Source organism: Calonectris borealis, chromosome 16 (genome assembly GCF_964195595.1).
Source record: "Calonectris borealis chromosome 16, bCalBor7.hap1.2, whole genome shotgun sequence".
NCBI lineage: Eukaryota > Metazoa > Chordata > Aves > Procellariiformes > Procellariidae > Calonectris > Calonectris borealis.
Window position 1 is genome coordinate 7155904 of NC_134327.1, and position 18445 is coordinate 7174348.

General features: G+C 35.8%; 1 protein-coding gene across 8 annotated transcripts in view; it reads right to left on the reverse strand.

Moving 5' to 3' along the window:
- The window catches only part of SNX29 (sorting nexin 29), a 145236-nt gene extending 126997 nt beyond the window's left edge, over positions 1-18239 (reverse strand). For all 8 annotated transcript variants that reach the window (XR_012676093.1, XR_012676094.1, XM_075165046.1 and 5 more), the window contains exons 1-5: positions 18133-18239; positions 12298-12362; positions 11376-11428; positions 7974-8098; positions 1778-1958 (exon numbers count right to left, since the gene is read on the reverse strand). Coding sequence is in view for 6 of the 8 variants with exons in the window: in XM_075165046.1 (XP_075021147.1) it covers positions 1778-1958; positions 7974-8098; positions 11376-11428; positions 12298-12362; positions 18133-18139 (431 nt within the window). In the remaining 2 variants the exon portion in view is untranslated. The remainder of the gene's footprint in view (positions 1-1777; positions 1959-7973; positions 8099-11375; positions 11429-12297; positions 12363-18132) is intronic.
- Between the last annotated feature and the right edge of the window lie 206 nt (positions 18240-18445).

The window sequence follows — 18445 nt, forward strand, 5'->3', positions numbered from 1 at the left end:
TAACTCCCTGAAGCCCTGGAATATGTAGAACTGTCTGAACAGTTATCAAAGACATGCTAAATAGTATTTTACTTTCAGTTTTAGCTCTGCATTTTTTTAATGGGAAAAAAGCCACTCAGGGCAAGGAGGTTCATACTACATCAGCAGCCACCATTGCTATACTGCATATATAAGTTTTTAAATAACTATGGTTGACCATAATTACCAAGCCATTTTATAAAATATTAGAATGCATGAAAACAAACAAAAAGATCCACTTCATCTTGAGCAACCTGATCTAGGGAAAGATGTACCTGCCCACAGCAGGGGAGTTGGACTAGACGATCTTTAAAGGTCCCTTCTAACCCAAGCCATTCTTTTATTCTATGATTCAGTGACCTGTTCCAATATCCAAAACCACATCAGTTACCCTAAATAGTTAGAGTCAACCAGGAATTTGGATGTAAGAAAAAAAAGTTAACATGAATTTCACTGTGAACACATGAATTTAGTTGTCTAAACCTGGTTCTTTTTAGCAGCAGGATGCTCTATTTTTATTATTGGCATTCAGTTAACTAAACATAAAACCAGATAGCAAGAAAACCCTCAACCTATATTAAACAATTTTGACAGATTCATTTAAAAGTCTCCAAAACAGATAAGAATTGGGGATGTAAACTGATTCCATAAACCCCCTTTGAATTTGGATAACATTTAAATCTTAAATATTCTCGAATAAGCCTTTTTAGAAATAATATTTCATGTACAATGCAGAGAATGCTGAAAATCCTGATACTGCGCAAGTATTGCTACAAGCATGAGAGTAATTAGTGACACAGCAATCCAAGTCACTAATTTCCTCACAACAGTGTTCAGATTTTTTTTCCTTTGTTGTGTCATTCATCTTTACTTGATTTCATATCAAAATCTGTCTTGCAAGAAAGCTATAAGGACTGCAACAGATTAAAAATGAAAAGGAGGTACTAACGAGCTCAGTTCTGGCAATAATCTTATCCAGTACATGCATTAACTGATGCAAATGGAAAGAATGCCTTTCTGCTGAATCCACTGGACTTCATCAAGCTTAACAGTTATTGATAAAAAAGGAAAATACCCCGAATTTTCAAAAAGAAAAGGAGTGAAGATGGATGAGGAAAAAGGTAGGACTCAGTTAAGTATGAACTTAAGTGCATTTTGCACATCCAAAGTACCTTAGGATTTCACAACGCATAGTAAGTTATCCTCAGTAACTCTGTAACAAGAAGGTTCACAAACTGGTACAAAACCACCTCCAAGTGATCTGCGGTAGTAGCTACGTATTACTAGGCTGCTGGAGCTTTTCAATTACAGGATGAGCATCTCCAAAAGGTAACAGGCAATTACCACTGATTAATTGATAAGATCAAGGCTGCAATGATGTACTATTTTAATGCAATGAGAGGAACACCTCAAAGCATGGTGTCAAGGTCTCAGAGAGGAAAACTGTTGAAAGAATAGGGAAGGGAGTTAGGAAAGAGGATGGAGATGAAGATGATGGTAGAAGCATATATTCTCACGTGCTAGAATGAAGCCAGTTTCACGTCACATGTTGATACAGGCACAAGCCACTATCTTAATGGCTGCCAAAATTTAAAAAATGAACAAAACAAAAGTATGAGGTTAAGTGGCTTCACTAGCATAGCTACTAATATGGTGTATTATTACAGCTGTGTTTTTTAGTTAGTTGGTTGGTTTTTTTAATCTCAGTATTTCATTTGTCAATACATTTCCTGCATTACAAAGATATCAAATACAGTACCTGAGTCGATTCTTATCTGCAAGCAGCATATGAACATATCTTTCCAGGGAATGTTCATTTAATGCACAGCGCAACCAAGCCCGACCTCTACCAATATCTGTAGTAATTGTTTTCAGAGAGTAAAAGCGCTGCAGTTCATGTTTATTCAGAACTTCTTTCACATAGTACCAAAACACTGGCTCTGGAATAAAAGAAAAAAAAAAAATAAAAAAAATTAAAAACCCACCCAAAAAATGCTAAGCTCATATCTGAATGCATTTACATGCAATTTTTATAAAACAAGTAATAGTATATAACTTTGAACAAAGGTGAATCATTTACCATCTTCGTATAACTCTCCAGTTAAATAGGTTATTTATTTCTACAGAACTTGGCCTATTTAAGCACTTAGAACTTTTCACTTCATTGAAAAAGCCACACACACACATTAAAGGATTCTATCTTACATTTTTTAATCGAATTCACATTTAAAAGCACATTTAAGCTAGTATTTCATCCATAGAACAGCTTCACATGTTCAGCTGGGAATATATTATGCAAAGGAAAAAAACTCTTTAGAACTCTATCTTACTGCTGACTGTGAAATATTAGAAGCTAGGTCCAAAGGAATGGGTAGCTCCAGAATTTGCAGACGTGCAAGTGACAAATTCATGTTACTTTAAAAAACAAAAGTTACATTTAAAAGGCAACAATACCCCTTTCCACTAAAATACTTTCCTTGCTCTGTCCCCAAATATTGAGAAAAAGGTTTTTTGTAGTTACCTCAAACTTCTCAATTAGAGGTTACAGAAATCTACACCAGTAATTGTAAAAGCACAATAAAACACCTAGTATTTTACATATTCCTGTTTCTCAACTGAATAAGAACATATTTTAAGGACATATTTATCACAATTCACCTCTTACCGTTTTCTCAGGGTGAAAAGAACAACCAAACATCAGATAATTCATCTGTAAGACTTGAATCATTACTATATGGTATAGTTTGGCAATCATTAGTCATTAATGTTGCATCAAATACATACTGCTTGAAAGTATCTTAAAATATAACATTAACAATAATGTTCATGTGGCTTTGATTTGTTATAAATAGAATTGCTTGAATAACTAGAACTTTGAAAGCTGTTAATCTATAAAGTTAGTAACATATTAAGAGACTGAATTTAAGGCAAATAGGATATTTTTAAGCGAAAAAAAATCTGAGAAACACAAGCATTACAAAAAAAAATTTAACACACATCAATCTCTCAAGGAAGACATTCAGGTACTCCTTTTGACAGTTTAATGAATGCCTTTGCTCAATATTTGTTTTCAGTTAACAAAATAGGGAAAATAATTCTATTGTGTAAGTGAATGGTGCACTATCACCTCAAATATTATGCTGGCTTTTGATCATGTAGGCAGCATAAAGCAGATGTTTAAAGACGGGTAAAAAGTTTCCTCAAAGACGCAGAAAAAAAAAATCACATGAGAGAGAAAACAGATTGATCCTGCCACTCCTTGCTTATCACTTTTCTAGATCTTTTTAAATGTAGTAAGAATTTTAAGAAAAAGCCATCCATGACGCTTCTCTTTCTCTCTGCTAAATAAAGAGCATGCAGTGAGATTTTGAATAGGTTTTCACTACAGCTTATGACTTCTTTTGGTGAATTATGCTCATTTGAGGGCATGGTGTTTTTTATTAACCTCTGCTGAAAGCCAAATACAGCATTAGATTAGCAAAGTTTATAATATAATTTTAGAAACCTAAACACATAACAAGCAGGTTAGACTCATTACTAGAAGTTTTGTCAAATAGGTCTGACAGCTATGCAAGAATAACCCAGAGCTCTTCTAAATCAGAAAAATGAGCAAAACACAGGAACCATTGAACTGACAATGTAGGATGCAAAACTAAAGGTATACTTTGCTGGACTAGGACCTAATAGGCACATTAACATGCAAACAATAAGGAGGTCCACTGAACATACAAGAGCATTCATATGTCCTACTCCTTTGGCTTCAACTTATTTGATCTTCATTTAAAAAATAGAGCGCATGTATATGTTAAAAAAAGCATTCCTTAAAATGCCAGATTTGTATCAAGACAACAGTGATTTAATTATTTCATTGTTTCTTGTGACCAATAAAATTCATTTTTCCATTTTCCTAAAGCTCAAAACAATACTAAAGTAGGAATTGAAAATATTACAGGAATAGAGAAAATAAGCAGATTTCCCCTTGTGCTGAGAATGAAACTCAATGTTTCTTGGCATTCTAATTATTTACAGATATCAAGGATTTTGAAAAGCTTCAAAATTTGGATTATCATCAGTTTTTAATCAAAATCTATACAATAGAAATAAAGTAAGAGCATTCGACTCTCTAAGTCCCTCCATTACATACTTTATAAAAATAGTAATGTAAGTGGCAGTTTCAAATGACTAAGTTCTCTTGAGAGTAGCATTAAATGAAAATCCAAGTCCAAACTGTTGATATTATTTTTCATAGCAAATAATCCAATACTTGTTATTCAAAGGTAAGATCATTTTCATTTCAGTAAAATACAATTTGTACAATTGTACCGTAGGCAGAGAAGACACTGATGTTATGCAATTTACCCAAATATTGTGAAAACAGTTTATTTAATTTGAATAATATCACAGTTCCAATAACTGCAATACCACCAATCATTAATCAGCACCAAAGAGCAGTCATGTCTCAAGCTGAGAGCATAGAGATCAGTCTGAAGTCAGGTTCAGTGCCTTCTTATGCAAAAAAAAAAAGTAAAGAAAACAATTTACACTGCAGCCATTGTGCATTTCAGTGTCTGTTCTGTCAAGTAATTAAAGAACAGTTTCATATTTGTCACGAGTGTCTCATAGTAGGACATTCTTTGCTATAGTTGGAAATACTAGTTTTTTTGCTTTTAATTGAGAGTATCATTAAATTAAGTTTATATTCCATAAGCCTTAGTCTATCATTTTCATTTCGAACCACAGCAACTAATAATTTTACCATATTAGCCCTCAGCATTACTCTACAATGTCCTACTATTTATAAGCAACCTATGATATGCAAAGTAGTAAAACTATAAACATATTGTGACTTAGCAACAATTTCAAAATACATTCCCATTTTTGGTATTGATGTGCCATGAGGCTGCAAACAAGCCACATCTGTAATTCTGCCACAGTTTACTTGTCTGTAAACGGATAATACTATCCTACAGTTACAGCATCAAAGCATATACATTAATCTATAGCAACATGCAGCACCAGAACTACTAAAAAAAAAAAAAAAGCAACAAAGACAAAATTTTGCTTCAGCATGGAGAAGAGAAGGTTTAGGGGAAGGACAGACTCCTAATAGCAGCCCACCAGTACCTACAAGGAAGTCATCAAGACGACTGATTTAGGCTCTTCACATCAGCATATAGCAGGAGCACAGCAGACAACAGGCATAAGTTAAAACAAGAGAGGCTCAGACTATATATACGGAAAAACTCTTTCATCATGAGGACAGTCAAATATTGGAACATGGTTGACCAAAGAGGTTGTGCAGCCTGTGGAGGTTTTCAAGATCCAAATGGATAAAGCCCTGAGCAACCTCGTTCAACCTCACAGATGATCTTTGTAGGACTGCAGACCTCCTGAGAACCCTTCCAACTTGAATTAGCCTATGATTGAGTGCAGAAAAAACACTGCTATGAGCTATTACTGCTATTACTGACAGAAAGATTTCAGCAAGTCTGGAACCTCTAATACAACAGTAGAAAGAGCAGCCAGAGGCAATGGAAGAGTTGATCTATTTAGAATCTTTAAACAACATTGTCCTAATAATTTGCAGTGAATACTGCATCAGTATTCTCACATAACCTGAACCGGAGTTAAATGAAGAGGCCCCCATATTGTTACAAACTAAAGATAAAATACAGTTTTATTGTTTGCTGGTTTTGTTTAGATTGCCTAATATAAAATTAAAGGAGCAGCTTACACCTGTAATGACCATGCCATCAATTGATACCAAATCACATAACTGATGTTAGGAATTTGTTTACTTCAATATATATTAAAAAAATGTAAATATTTTAAATAGCATTTTTAAGTCATAGTTCCAAAGAACCACTACTGGAGTTTTTATTTAAAACTTTTATTTTCATTTAAGAAAAACAAAGTAAAACACTGAAGCTCCTAGATGCAAAGTGATGCTACATTGTTTACAGCCATTTGAAAGTACAGTTTGTGATGAAGTATCTGTAAATTTCAAATAAAAACCACTGCTGAACAATTTTATTTTTCAATTGTCAAAGCCTGAATGTATAACCTAAACAGCAGTATTCCACTATGTTAAAGAAAAAAATGACACCTGTGATTATGTTAGACAGAACGGAATATAAATCATACCAGACTTATTTGCCTGATAAAGTGATAAAAATATAGAAGTACTTTGCAACTGCTTTCAGAAAAAAGGAAAAAAAACAACACTGTAATTCACAAAGATAAATGCAATGGAATCCAGTAATTTCTATTAAAAAAAAAAAAGCTTCTCTTGTTAGTCATTGTACAGCATTCAATTTGCGGCAAAGCAGTCACGTTTTTGTTCTTGAACTTCCATATATTGCTTAAGCTCCTTAAGGAGTAAAAATTATGTTTTCTTCCTTCTTCCGTTCCCCAACCATAGATAACTTTCCCGACTTTCTCCTCTCTACATCATCTACTGACAAGCCCCCAAATAAGACACACATATACATGAACATACAGCTAAATGTTACTAAGTTCCCAAGTATCAGAGACGCACCTTTGTACATTGGACCACTAAAAGACAGGACCAAAAATCTCATACACCCGTGATGTTACTAACAGACAAGAGAGAAATCATAAGAATTATACGTAATGTCTTAAAATTTAAAGACACACTATTTGCATAAATCAGAGAGAGCATAGCAGGGGAGAACAGTCTTTGCACCAAAGCATAAGACTCTCAATTGCAAGCTGGGGGGATAAAAAGCAGATAACCAAATCACTACCCATTAAAGGGATGGAAACTACCCAGAGGCTGAAAGAGACCACAGAGTATCTAATCCCCAATTACAAACACACACAAAGGAGAAAAAAGCATACAGAAGAGTCAAAAAATCCGTAAAGATTGTATGAACAGCTGGATTTTTCTTACTTGTTCATTTAGAGTCCGCAAAGTGGCGAGTCTTGCCCATTACTAAGTAAAAGAGGCAAACATGGGAAACTCACCAACTTCTCTAAAAGCATAGCTATTTTAGCCCCCCAAAAAAGCTAAGTCTGGAGGCTTTAACCCATTAGCAGGGAAGTCAGCACACAGACCCAACATTTCATCCTGTCATCCACAGGAAGCAAGTCTGTTGTTACAGCAATTTAAAAACACTGTTATATCAAACTACACATTTTGTGTTAATGTAATATCCATTATATGCAATTGTCTGATGCAACTGGAAGTTATGGCTGGAGATGAAAAAGTACTAACAATTCGAGTATTACTAAATATATTTAAAAAAAAGCAAAACCCAAAACCCCTCTGTGTTACATGTTACACTTGAGAGAGTTTCAAAAGCCAAAAAGAAACTTCTTTATGTGTACTCTGTTCAAGAAAAAAGATACTGTATGTCAAACTTCACAATGAAACTGATGAAAACACCTTCATATACTTTTGATAAAAAAACAAGGGAAACAAGGTGAAGAGAAGGCAACAACAATAAAGGAATCTTTTCTTTAAATGTGGAAAAAGTAATAAAAAACAACCCAACCAATATAGGTAATGTAAGTTTTGTTTTTAAAATTACATCAGTACTTAGAAGTTAAACATACCTGATTATGGCAGTTAAAGAACCGAGTACGACAAGGTTAAGAATGAAAATGTCGTAGTAAAAACAGCACAATTACACAATGTTTATCCCTTCCAGAATTCAAAAGAAATTTGCCAATGATACTATTCATGATGAAACTGTAGGAAGTGCAGATTTCCAAACACCAAAATTTCTAGAGAAACTGGGTATGAAAGTTAAACTAGATTAAGAAAGCAATAACCATTTTCACTGCTTAATGAGAGTCCAAGTATTAAGTATGCTACCAACAGTCTACGGTTTGGTGCATTGCTTAAAACTTTAAAACTTCCATTAGAAATTATATCACTTGCTTGCACTTATCAACTGTTTAAAATAGAATAGTTACGATTAACGAATTACCTGTTTCAGTTTTACTGGAGAAACCTGCTGCCTGTTTGATCGCTGCTGCTGTTAATGCTAATCCTCGGCTCCTCCTCAGACCATGCTGTAACACAGCTTCAAACTGAGCACACAAACAAGTGACTCTGCAACAGAATTTTTAAAGAAATCATGTGAAAAGAATTATCAACTATGTTTCTATAGAGCAGGTTTATTCCAAATCTCTGAATAAAGAATGTAAAGGTGAACCATGATCTCATATGTAGTGAAAGACCCTTGTATGCACTAATCTCATTATTTGCAAACAGTACAATCTACTTATGCCCACAGTCTCATCATGACTATCCAAAGCTGGGGCACAAATTACATTCAGAAAAATTGGCAGTTTGAGAAATCATTTTTATCTGCTATAGTGGTTGTTAGTCACGTTATTTCCTGATTTTTTAAAAAACATAACCCAGTTAATAAATCAATTTTCACACAGGGAGAAACATTGTAAAACCAGCAAAGTTTTAAAATTCAGCCTGCCAAAGAAAGGAATATTATTATAACCTACAGGGAATAGTAAGGCTTAAGGCATAACAAACACGAATGCAATCTGTTTGCTTGAAATCTTATTTTCTCTAAGTTTTATTTTTGTCATTAAATAAACAATACTTAAAACTTAAGCTCTGAGAAAGTTGTCACCTGGCTGCCAAAGCTGATTACTAAAAGGAAGGACAGATACTTTAACCAAGTTCAAGCTAATAAATAGAAACAGTTGACAAAGTGGCTCAGGACTCTGCCCCGGCATTCCAGAAGTACAGAGTTCTATTCAGCGTCACAAAAAAAGCACAAGATCTCAGGAGGAGCACTGACAGAAAAAGAGATACATTTAGCATAATTGCCCTGGACGGAAGAGCTTTTACCACGTAATGCTTCCCAGTACATCTATGTTAGGAAAACTTCACTTTGTTAGGAAAACTTTACTAATAAAGCAGAATTTAATTCAAACAATACACAAGATGATTGTGGAGCAGTTGTGATTAATTTTTGCCAAAAAGACTGCTGCTGTTAAAAATGGAAACTCCAGCAGATACATGACCACCGCCCCCTCAAAAAAAAAAAACAAAACAAAAAATCTACTTGACTTTTTCAATTCAGAAAAAGCGGAACAGAAACTAGGTTCTGTGAAAGAGCTCATATTATTAAAAATCCATGTGCACTGAGAATCAAAGCAAGAAAACCGTGCAGCATTTTACAGGAAAATTTAGCCACTAGTAAAACAAAATAAAATAAAAAAAAAAAATCAGGTGTTCTACAATGCCCAATATATATGTAGTGTAATTACTAGATAGCATCACGAGCGTATGTTAAATAAACAAATACAGAAAAACATGGAGAAGTCTAGTGTACATAGACATAGTACAATTATAATTATAATTGTACAATTATAATCTCAAAGATAAAAAAACACTGGGAGAACAAAACTTGGAGAATAATGGATTTTACGGGATTTTGATCTAAATTTTCAGATTATCCTCATTTTCAAAATTATCTCACAATATTTAGCACAGTAACAACCTCAAACATCATGGAATTTAGGAAAAAAAAAAAATATTAGTGTAATTTCCACTTCGTTTTTAATCCTGAAATTGCCTAGCTATAATCCATTATTCAGCATGTCTACTGAATTATAAGGAAAATATGTATAAATAGAAATTGGCCAACATTGTATCTTTGGAATCCTAACTCTCACTGTTTATCAGAAGATAAATATTACAGACCATCATTCAAATTATTAAACAACTGCAGCAAAGCAGTTGTTCAAGGAAACTGAGCAACAAAGCAGAAGATTTAGATCCAGAAAATTTGCTCTACATAGGAGGTACTTCCTTCTAGCCGAGTTTACACAATGTACTACAAAGGCAAACATCGTCAATACGTTGTCTCACATAAACTAACCAGTAAAGATTAAATAACTCTCTCTAGTTGATGCTTCTGTGCCAACAGCTATAGCTGCACAGCCAGTCCAGCTGCTAGATGCTTCAGCCCCATCATCCCTTTATCCCATCTGCACCTTCCTTCCTCCCTCACACCAGCTTCTGTCCAACAAACCCTTTGCTGAACAGACCCTGTACTGAACTGTTTCCACTATGCTAGTTCAATAGAACACTATTTCTCTAAGTCTGTTTCCCCCAAACACTGTAGCCTGAAACAGCCAAGGGCAGAACAGGATGACAGTAGTAGCCAAAAGTCAGGCAGGCTTAAGCTGCCATGGAGCAGCATTAGCCTGGAGTTTCACAGACAGGTAATGCACAGGAGCTGTATTACAAGCTGCTCCTGAAAGGAGATGGGTTTGCCCTCTCATCCCTTGTTGCTTCTTCCTCCTCTTCTGCACTTCCCCCATTGCTTCTAGCTGGGTGATCTTTCCCCCTTTGCAGCAACTCGAGCATTCACCAGATGTTTTACTGCTTTAACTCACTAAAATGGCAGAAAGTTATCCTTTTGCATTATTTCTTCTTTTATTAAGTTAATTCAGAGGGGACTGGATGATCACCAGGCATTGCTTAAAAAGGTGGTGGAAGGGAGTAGTACTGAAGTCAGGGACCTTGAGGAGATACATAAACCCTCCCCAGCCCTTCAGTAGCAATGAATTGTAATGTTGACTTTCCAGAAGTCATGAAATCACACTCTTAGACGTGTTATTAAAGACTGAATTGGGAGGGGATTGGAGAGAATTTTATGTGTCATTTATAAATGGTCAACAGATAACTAACTTCTTCCCAAAAGGCAGAGTCAAACTTCAAAGACATAAGAAAAAGGACAACAAAAAACTGCATTTAATCCTGGTGTTTTATTTATCCAAGATTCTTCGATAGGACAGGTTCTGAGAAAGACTCATTAGGATACAAAATGCACTGCAATTTCTGTCCGCAAATGCAACTAATAGGAATTAAATGACATTTTTTGACTTACATTAATAAAAAGGAACAACTTCTCATACAGATAAAGAAGAAAAACAGGTTCAAAACATGTCAGGAATAAGAAAAAAAAAAGAATTAAAATTTTCTTAATGACTATGTGTTAAACACTTGACACTTAAGCATCAAGCTTCACAAAACACAGGTGTATTGATAATAAATATGCATTCATTTTAAAAGAGGTTTTAGGGAAGATAAATTCTCCCAATCTCATGTTCAGACCTCAGAATTCAATGCTTTGTCATGAACACTGCAGCCACTTAAACACTTATAACTTCATACAGAAGAACACTGTTTGTTAAGCTGTCAAATCTGTTACAAGATGAAAAAATTCAGTCCCATGTCAGTTTGTGTAAACAAAAGGAACTGAGATTTTTTTTGAGCATGTCAAGTGCCATATGTTTTATGTCATTATGATACATAATCCAAGCATGTTAAAAGTTTCTTAAGACTATTTTACCTGCTATCAGAGTCTGAAGCAATTTCTTTTCTTCCTCCAAACCGTATTTGACACTGCAATAAACAGATTTTAAGAAACTTTTGTTACAGTAACAAACTCAATATTCTGAAATATTTCCATATAAGAAACAAAGTCATAACAAAAAAGGAAGCAGTACAAAATAAAGCATTGGCAAATACAGCCTGCAACCAAAAAGTACTTTACAGCACCATGTTCCACTAACGGGCTACTCTTGCAGTTCAAATATATTCTGCTAGCCAGAACAACACACCTGCAGGTCCTTCAATAAATTTAAAATTGAGTAAAAATTGCTACTTTTGAGTTTTAAACGTACACCCACAAAACCAAACACTGCTCCTATTCAGCTCAATGCTACAATTACAGAAGAATCATTCTTTATAAAACATATCATTGGCTTACTTTTGAGGCATTCTTTTGCCTCCCAAGCTCTCCTAAATTGAATCCAGTCTACCAAATTCTACTTGCTGAACTTCATGTTGATGCAAGATACATACATACATAAATAAATCCCACCTTTACTTGTATTTTAACCATCCACTTAAATCCTAGCGCAAAGAAAAAAAGCTGCTACTGTAAAATGCTAATCAATTTAGCCTTTGCAGTACACTACAATTTAGTTCAGTCATCTAAGTATTACAAATATATATATTTATAATATATATTCTATATTATTATATCTACTTATAATATATATAAATGTTACAAATCTGTCAAGAACAAGAATTTTAAACAAATACTGCATAATAGTTGTTTGGTAGCAGACTCAAAGACTCAGTAGTACTATGTGAAAGACAAGATTTCTTCTGTCTGCTAAAGAGGAGAAAAAAGGGCAAAGACAGTTCCTGCCAGTACTGACAACTCAGTGTAACTATACTGTAGAAATATGCATCGGATTTCTCACCTGTTTAACTGCATCCAGTAGCCGTTCTAGAAGAAACTGTCTTTTAGTGTCATTGTTCTGTGAACCTGAAATTCAACAAAATGATATAAATAATTTTAAAATAAATAGTTTTTTAAGAAAAATACATTCAGGCCAACACCAGGGCCCTGAAAACTTTCTTCCCATGCCAATTATTCCATTAAATTTATTAATGTATTTTCTCTAAGTAAAATTATGCAGTATAAGTCTGTTTTGAGGCTTCAAGTAGCATTTCTCTAATATGCAGGAATACTGTTTGAAATACCATCTAGAGTCATATTTTAGTAAGATTTTGGTTTCATGATATAAGGTATAGTGCAGCAATACCAAATATAGTATAATTGTGCACAATCAGCACAGCTTGCCCCTAGCTCCTTAGCACAACCACCTGTGGGGCCATATTGCAAGCCTGGAACTGACCTAGTTTAACATTTTAAATTTTTTTTTTAATTTCTTTTTTGGTTGGTTGGATTAGGTGTACGATGGAGCTCGCACTGCAACCTCATAAATGTTCATACTGGGACAACTACCAGGGTAGTATATCATCATAGCACAAGAAAAGAATGGAAAATGAGAGAGCGTCAGGAGGAATATCTTCTTACTGTCAAACAACCTTACTGCAGAAGGAGTTTTAAGTCAGGTGAACAGAGAGCAATTGTTACAATAAATCCCTTAAAATTTAACCACCAGCATAGCTCTTCCTGATTAACACCTATAAAATCTAGTCTGTTACTATACAAGCAACTACACAAGACAATCTCTAACTTCTCGATCATTTCAACAACAAATAGCATAATAGTTTGCTTGTCAGAATATGCTTTATAAACTCGCGTGAATATGTGTAAAATTTATTGTTTAATTAACCTACACCACTTCTATCATTTCTTTATTCTGAGCTTAAATTCAAAATATCCTTCAAAAACCTCTGTGACCTCTCTGGAATTAAAGTCATTCTATTCTTCTTCTCCTCTGAAAGAACATACAACTAAAATATGCATAGACTGAACGCCAATTATCAAAACTCGGCATGAACAAGTTCCTCCAGATACTGAAAATCAAACACCACACAATAAGCCCTCTAGTAAATAGCGATGACACCAAAGATATGTGTCTCTTCCTCTCGCTGTCCAACACCGCAAGGTCCCAATCCCAGAATTTCTTATCTTTATAATCCCATTCAAAGTAGTTTGCTCCTAAACCAGCAGGAGAGGACAGAATTTGTCCCATTGAAATTATTCTGCCTTTGTTTCATCTTAAATATGAGATTAGGAGAAGAAAAACCCCACAATAAGTCTGTAACACACAATGCCAGAACAAAGAAAACAATAGGAAAAACGTGCAAATGTAGCTGCTAGCTAAGCAAGCTTCACAATGCTTATTTAGCCAATTACAGTGGATTTTCAAGAAGTTATACTTCCGATTTTGAACTCTGACTCAAACTGTGTAGACATGTGATACATGAGGTTTGGTTCTGCTAGTCAAATACTCCGATGCGTGCAAACTCAGGTGAAGATGCAAAAAATGTTCAATGCTAGGAAAGTACTCTAGAAACAAACCCCATACCAAGTAGGTGTTAACTTCCAATCGACTATGCCAGTTATGCCACTGTGAAGATAAGGTTAAATTTATATAATTCCTATTACTCCACTTTGTGCTCCTTCAGAGATTACAATTTTATTAAATTATATTCAGTGTTCTTACCATGCATGCATTGCCAAAAATGGAGACACATGCCTATGCATCTAAATGCCTTATAATAAATCACATAACTGTAAAACACGGAAAACAATTAAATCCCAACCTCTTATGTACAGTAACATATATTGAATATACACAAATCTGCAGATTTTCTCTACTGTTTCAAAACTCATTACTTCTACAGTCTTATGCTATCCGCAATCCTGTGAGAATAGGCATAATGCAACATTTCACTTTATATTAACAGTTTGAGACTACTTCAGAACAAATGCATGTAATTAATAATTTTGTGACCTGAAAAGCATCTATCAAATGAAAATACTAAGTATGTGGGTTAAGTTTGTCTTCCAAATGCAATACATGTTAGTTTTTAAATTCACATATCTTTGGCATCTTTGTATCTATTTAATAACACAGAAACAGTTTGGAACTAGTTACCAGACTGTGGATAACATAAAAAATGCATAAATACAGAAAACCTACAGATTATCACTATGCTAATTGATGTTCTAAAAGACTAAAGCATGTGATATCAAACAACCTTAAATTTACACAGACTGAGTGCAGTGTAATGTGTATTTTGTCTTTATTCTACTTGTAAATTTGTACTAATAACAATTATGACTACACGTGATTATAAATAATAATTTCCATAAGCAGTTCAGATCACCTTCACCACTAAAAGGGCTATGAGGCCACATAATGTCTATACTGAGGGCTGGCCAAGGTTTCTGCTCAATTAATGTCTTCAGAATTCTTCTATTGCTGTGCTTCACATAGAAATTTTGCAGGTAGAAGAAAAAGAATATTCACAAAGCCTAACATTTTTTTAAAATTGAAAGATTGTGTGTTTTTTCCAGTAGAGGATATATTTTTCTTTGTAATAAGCCTAGAAAATGCAGTACTATTTAGCAATGTTTTTGTTTCAAATAGATGCAAGGTGAAAATAAATCTCTACCAACTCTATTGAAGATTTAGCGCTTTTATAGCCTTCTAAACTAAGTCTTTAAAAAAAAAAAAGGCATATTTTCAGACAAGAGCACGAATTAAGTGTGATCAACTCTAGTTTATTTAAAAACTAATAGTGTATTACAAACTGACCAAAATACCCTTCTACTGATTCAGAATAGTGGTAAAAACTGCAGTAACACATATACAAATACGAAACATAGAATGCATAAAAACAGCATTACTCAGAAAAAAGGCTATACTTAGACTATTGCAATAAAAAAGGAAGTTCATACATGAGTCTAAAAATAATTGTGAAAACATAAGTATAAGGTTGCAAAAACTAAGAAACTTAAAGAGACTCCTCCCATCAACGTCTACTCAGTCAAAAAGGATTAAAAATAGGCTCAGGTACTGCACCTGCCTCTGTAACCCTTGTCATTTTTTGTTGTTCATGGTCATGATTTCCTATTTTTAAAACAAACTTCTCTCCATACCCTGACAGAAATATCTACACCTACAGCAGAAGAAAACTGACTATGCAAGTAAAGGAAAAAAGGATTTTCATCCAATTCTTTACAGGTACAGCTCTCTTCAGCACCACATGTAGTATATAGGTTAAAAAAAAAAATCTCAGATTGCTCTTACATACTTCTTGAAGCCTTGTATGCAAAATTTCAGACTGCAATTCCTTTTGCTTGCTCTAGCACAGGATCTGAGGCTACAAGTTTAAAATGAAAGAAACACAGACCTAATTTAAATACTATCTTGTACTACGTTATTATGATTCTACTGCCTCATCCTGAATTAGTCGCATTTTTATATGTTTTTTGAAACTCATTAAACAAGTGACAACACCCTTAATTCTTGACAAGCACATAAAGCTAGTATCCTTGTGTTACTTCCCTTTAAAGTTTAGCCTATTCAACACTGTCCAATAAAATACGAGTTTGTAATTAGTAAGCAGCATTAGTAATAATAAAGTATTGCTCAAATCAACAGGAAGTTACCTTCACATCTACTAAAAATACACTGAAGCTAAAAAAATATATGTTAAAAATAATTATAGCCATTAGGGAAAGAGGTTCTTCCATCTATATTTTAGGAACAGCCCTTTTACTTTTAAGGGCTAAAATTGGGCAGGGAAATAACTGTAGACAGTGCTGTTACAGCTGCTAACAAAAGGACATGGTTAAATTTGATGATGTTAACATTAGTTATCTCCTTTATCTGAAACAAGCATGATAATGATACACATTTCTCTATCCTGATCTGTTCCACTTAAATTATTCTGGAAAAATACTGTACAATATTGTATAACAATAATGTTTGGCAAAGTGCAAAATTAGTGTTCTTTTCATTACCTTGCTGTCTTATCAAAATTGTTGGAAAAGTTGCATAGGTCTTGGCAAGGGCTACACATGGGTAGGTTAGCCATGCAGTTGAACTACTAGCCTTAACGTCACCTTAGGCATTATTCTATTTTAAGTAATTAAATGTTTTCTCTCCTCATAAATCTGTATCTCTTCGTTGTTTAAAAAAAAAAAAAAAAAGATTAAAGGTATTAAAAATAACTACATGATGAGGCTTTATGCCACAAGAGGTGCCACCTTGCCTTTTGAGCCAAAAGATTCAAATAGAGCTCCCAAAGATGATTCTCCTAGGAAGATTTAGGCTCTGATTTGCACAAATTTGCACAAGGCTAGTCCCAGCCTGAATTCATCACTGAAGGGCTGAGGTTTTCCATATGAAAATGCTGACTCTTAAAAACTTCAGAATTAGGATTTAATCTATATCGTGTCAAGATCTGAAACTTTTTAGAAACTCCTTTTTTCCATGGTTTGAAAGATTTGACTATTACTTGCATTTTTCACAATGCTAATTAACAGTTTTCCCCACAATCTTTTTTTCCTCTCATCTCTTCTTCCATAAAAATCTTTTCTTTTCTTCTTACCACAAAGGTGAGAACAAAACAGAGAAAAATACAGCTGAAGTGTTTTCACTTTCATTTTTGGTTTCATTTTCAGAAATGACTGCTATCCATAAAACATGTAGCATTTAGTTACTCCAGTTAACTCTTGAATTTTTTTCTTACTATCTTTGGCAACAGATCTCACTATGTTTTAAATCAGGGTGGGAGAAAAACGTACGATCTAACTTTCAGGTGCGGAGTGTTGTCTGCAACTTCCATTACTGAAGTTGTATAAGCAGACCCATGAAAGCATCTACTAAAGCACCTCCCTTCTTAAAAAAAAACCCAAACAAACCCTTGACAGTGTGTTTTAAGACATACTAAGTGGAAAAATCTATTAAAATTTCTTCCTCCACCCTACCAAATAACTCTTCATACTGGCCCGCTCAAGTGGCTATGCTTCCTCCAGTCCTAAAGTTTATGGGTCCCAATTCTCATGCAAAGCTTTTAAATATTTCCCCCTCACAAACAGCTCAGGATTTAGCACACCCACACACATCGCTTCACTGTAACACGGAGGCCAGAAATGAACACATCCACAACCGACACATCCTCGTCAGGACCAAGTTAGAGAAACAGCAACGATACACCCTAAATACTGGAAGGGACCACTTTTTCCACTAGTCATTCTTCTCACCTCTCTCACCAACTGCACTGTTAGTACTGTAAGTACGAACTTACTGTTAGTAAGTTCGTATTATTTTTTTATTATTATTTTCTCTTGGTCATTTGTTTTCTCAGAAGTATTTCCTATGATTTTGCACAGTTGAGGCAATGGAGATCCCCCAGACCAGCATCACTTGTGCTGTGACCCAGTGTCACGCTCAAGGGCAGGCTTTAAGATTTACAACGAGGTAAAACACCACTTCGGGGGGGCTCTGGGAGCCAGAATGAGGAGCGGAGTGCGGTGATGCAGGCAAGGGCTGAGCCCTACCCCGCACTGCGGGGCCGGAGAGACCGAAGTCTCCTGTGCCTCACCACGCCACAGCCCCCAGCCCCACGGGCGAGGAGCAAGGGGGGAGAAAGGGGCCTCGGCCCGCGGGGGGCAGGGCCACGCCTGACCGAGCAGGCAGCGGAGCTGCGGGGACCCCCCAGGCAAGCTCTGCCCGCGCCAGCCCCGACAGTGCCCCAGAGACCCGGCGGCCCCACCGAGCGCCCCCTGGTAGCGGAGAGGACCCCCGCTCGAGCCCTCCACTCACCACTCATGGTGGCCGCAGGGCTCGCACCCTCCGTCCGCCGGACCCGGACCCGGACCCGGACCCTCCTCCCGCACAGCCCTAAGCCGGGCCGGCCAGCGCACACACTCCGCCCCGGAACTCCGCCCCGCCGCCCCGGAAAGTAAACACCGCTCCGCGCCGCGGCGGCGGCCCCGGCGTGCGGCAGACAGCTCCTGTGCGCCCGCAGCCTCGTCCCGAGTGAGCCCTCACACGGTCGCCTTCCCTCACAGGCTCCGAGCGCGGGCTCCTGCCGGGCGCGCGGCTGCAACCGCCACGCGCCGCTCCTGGGAAAAAG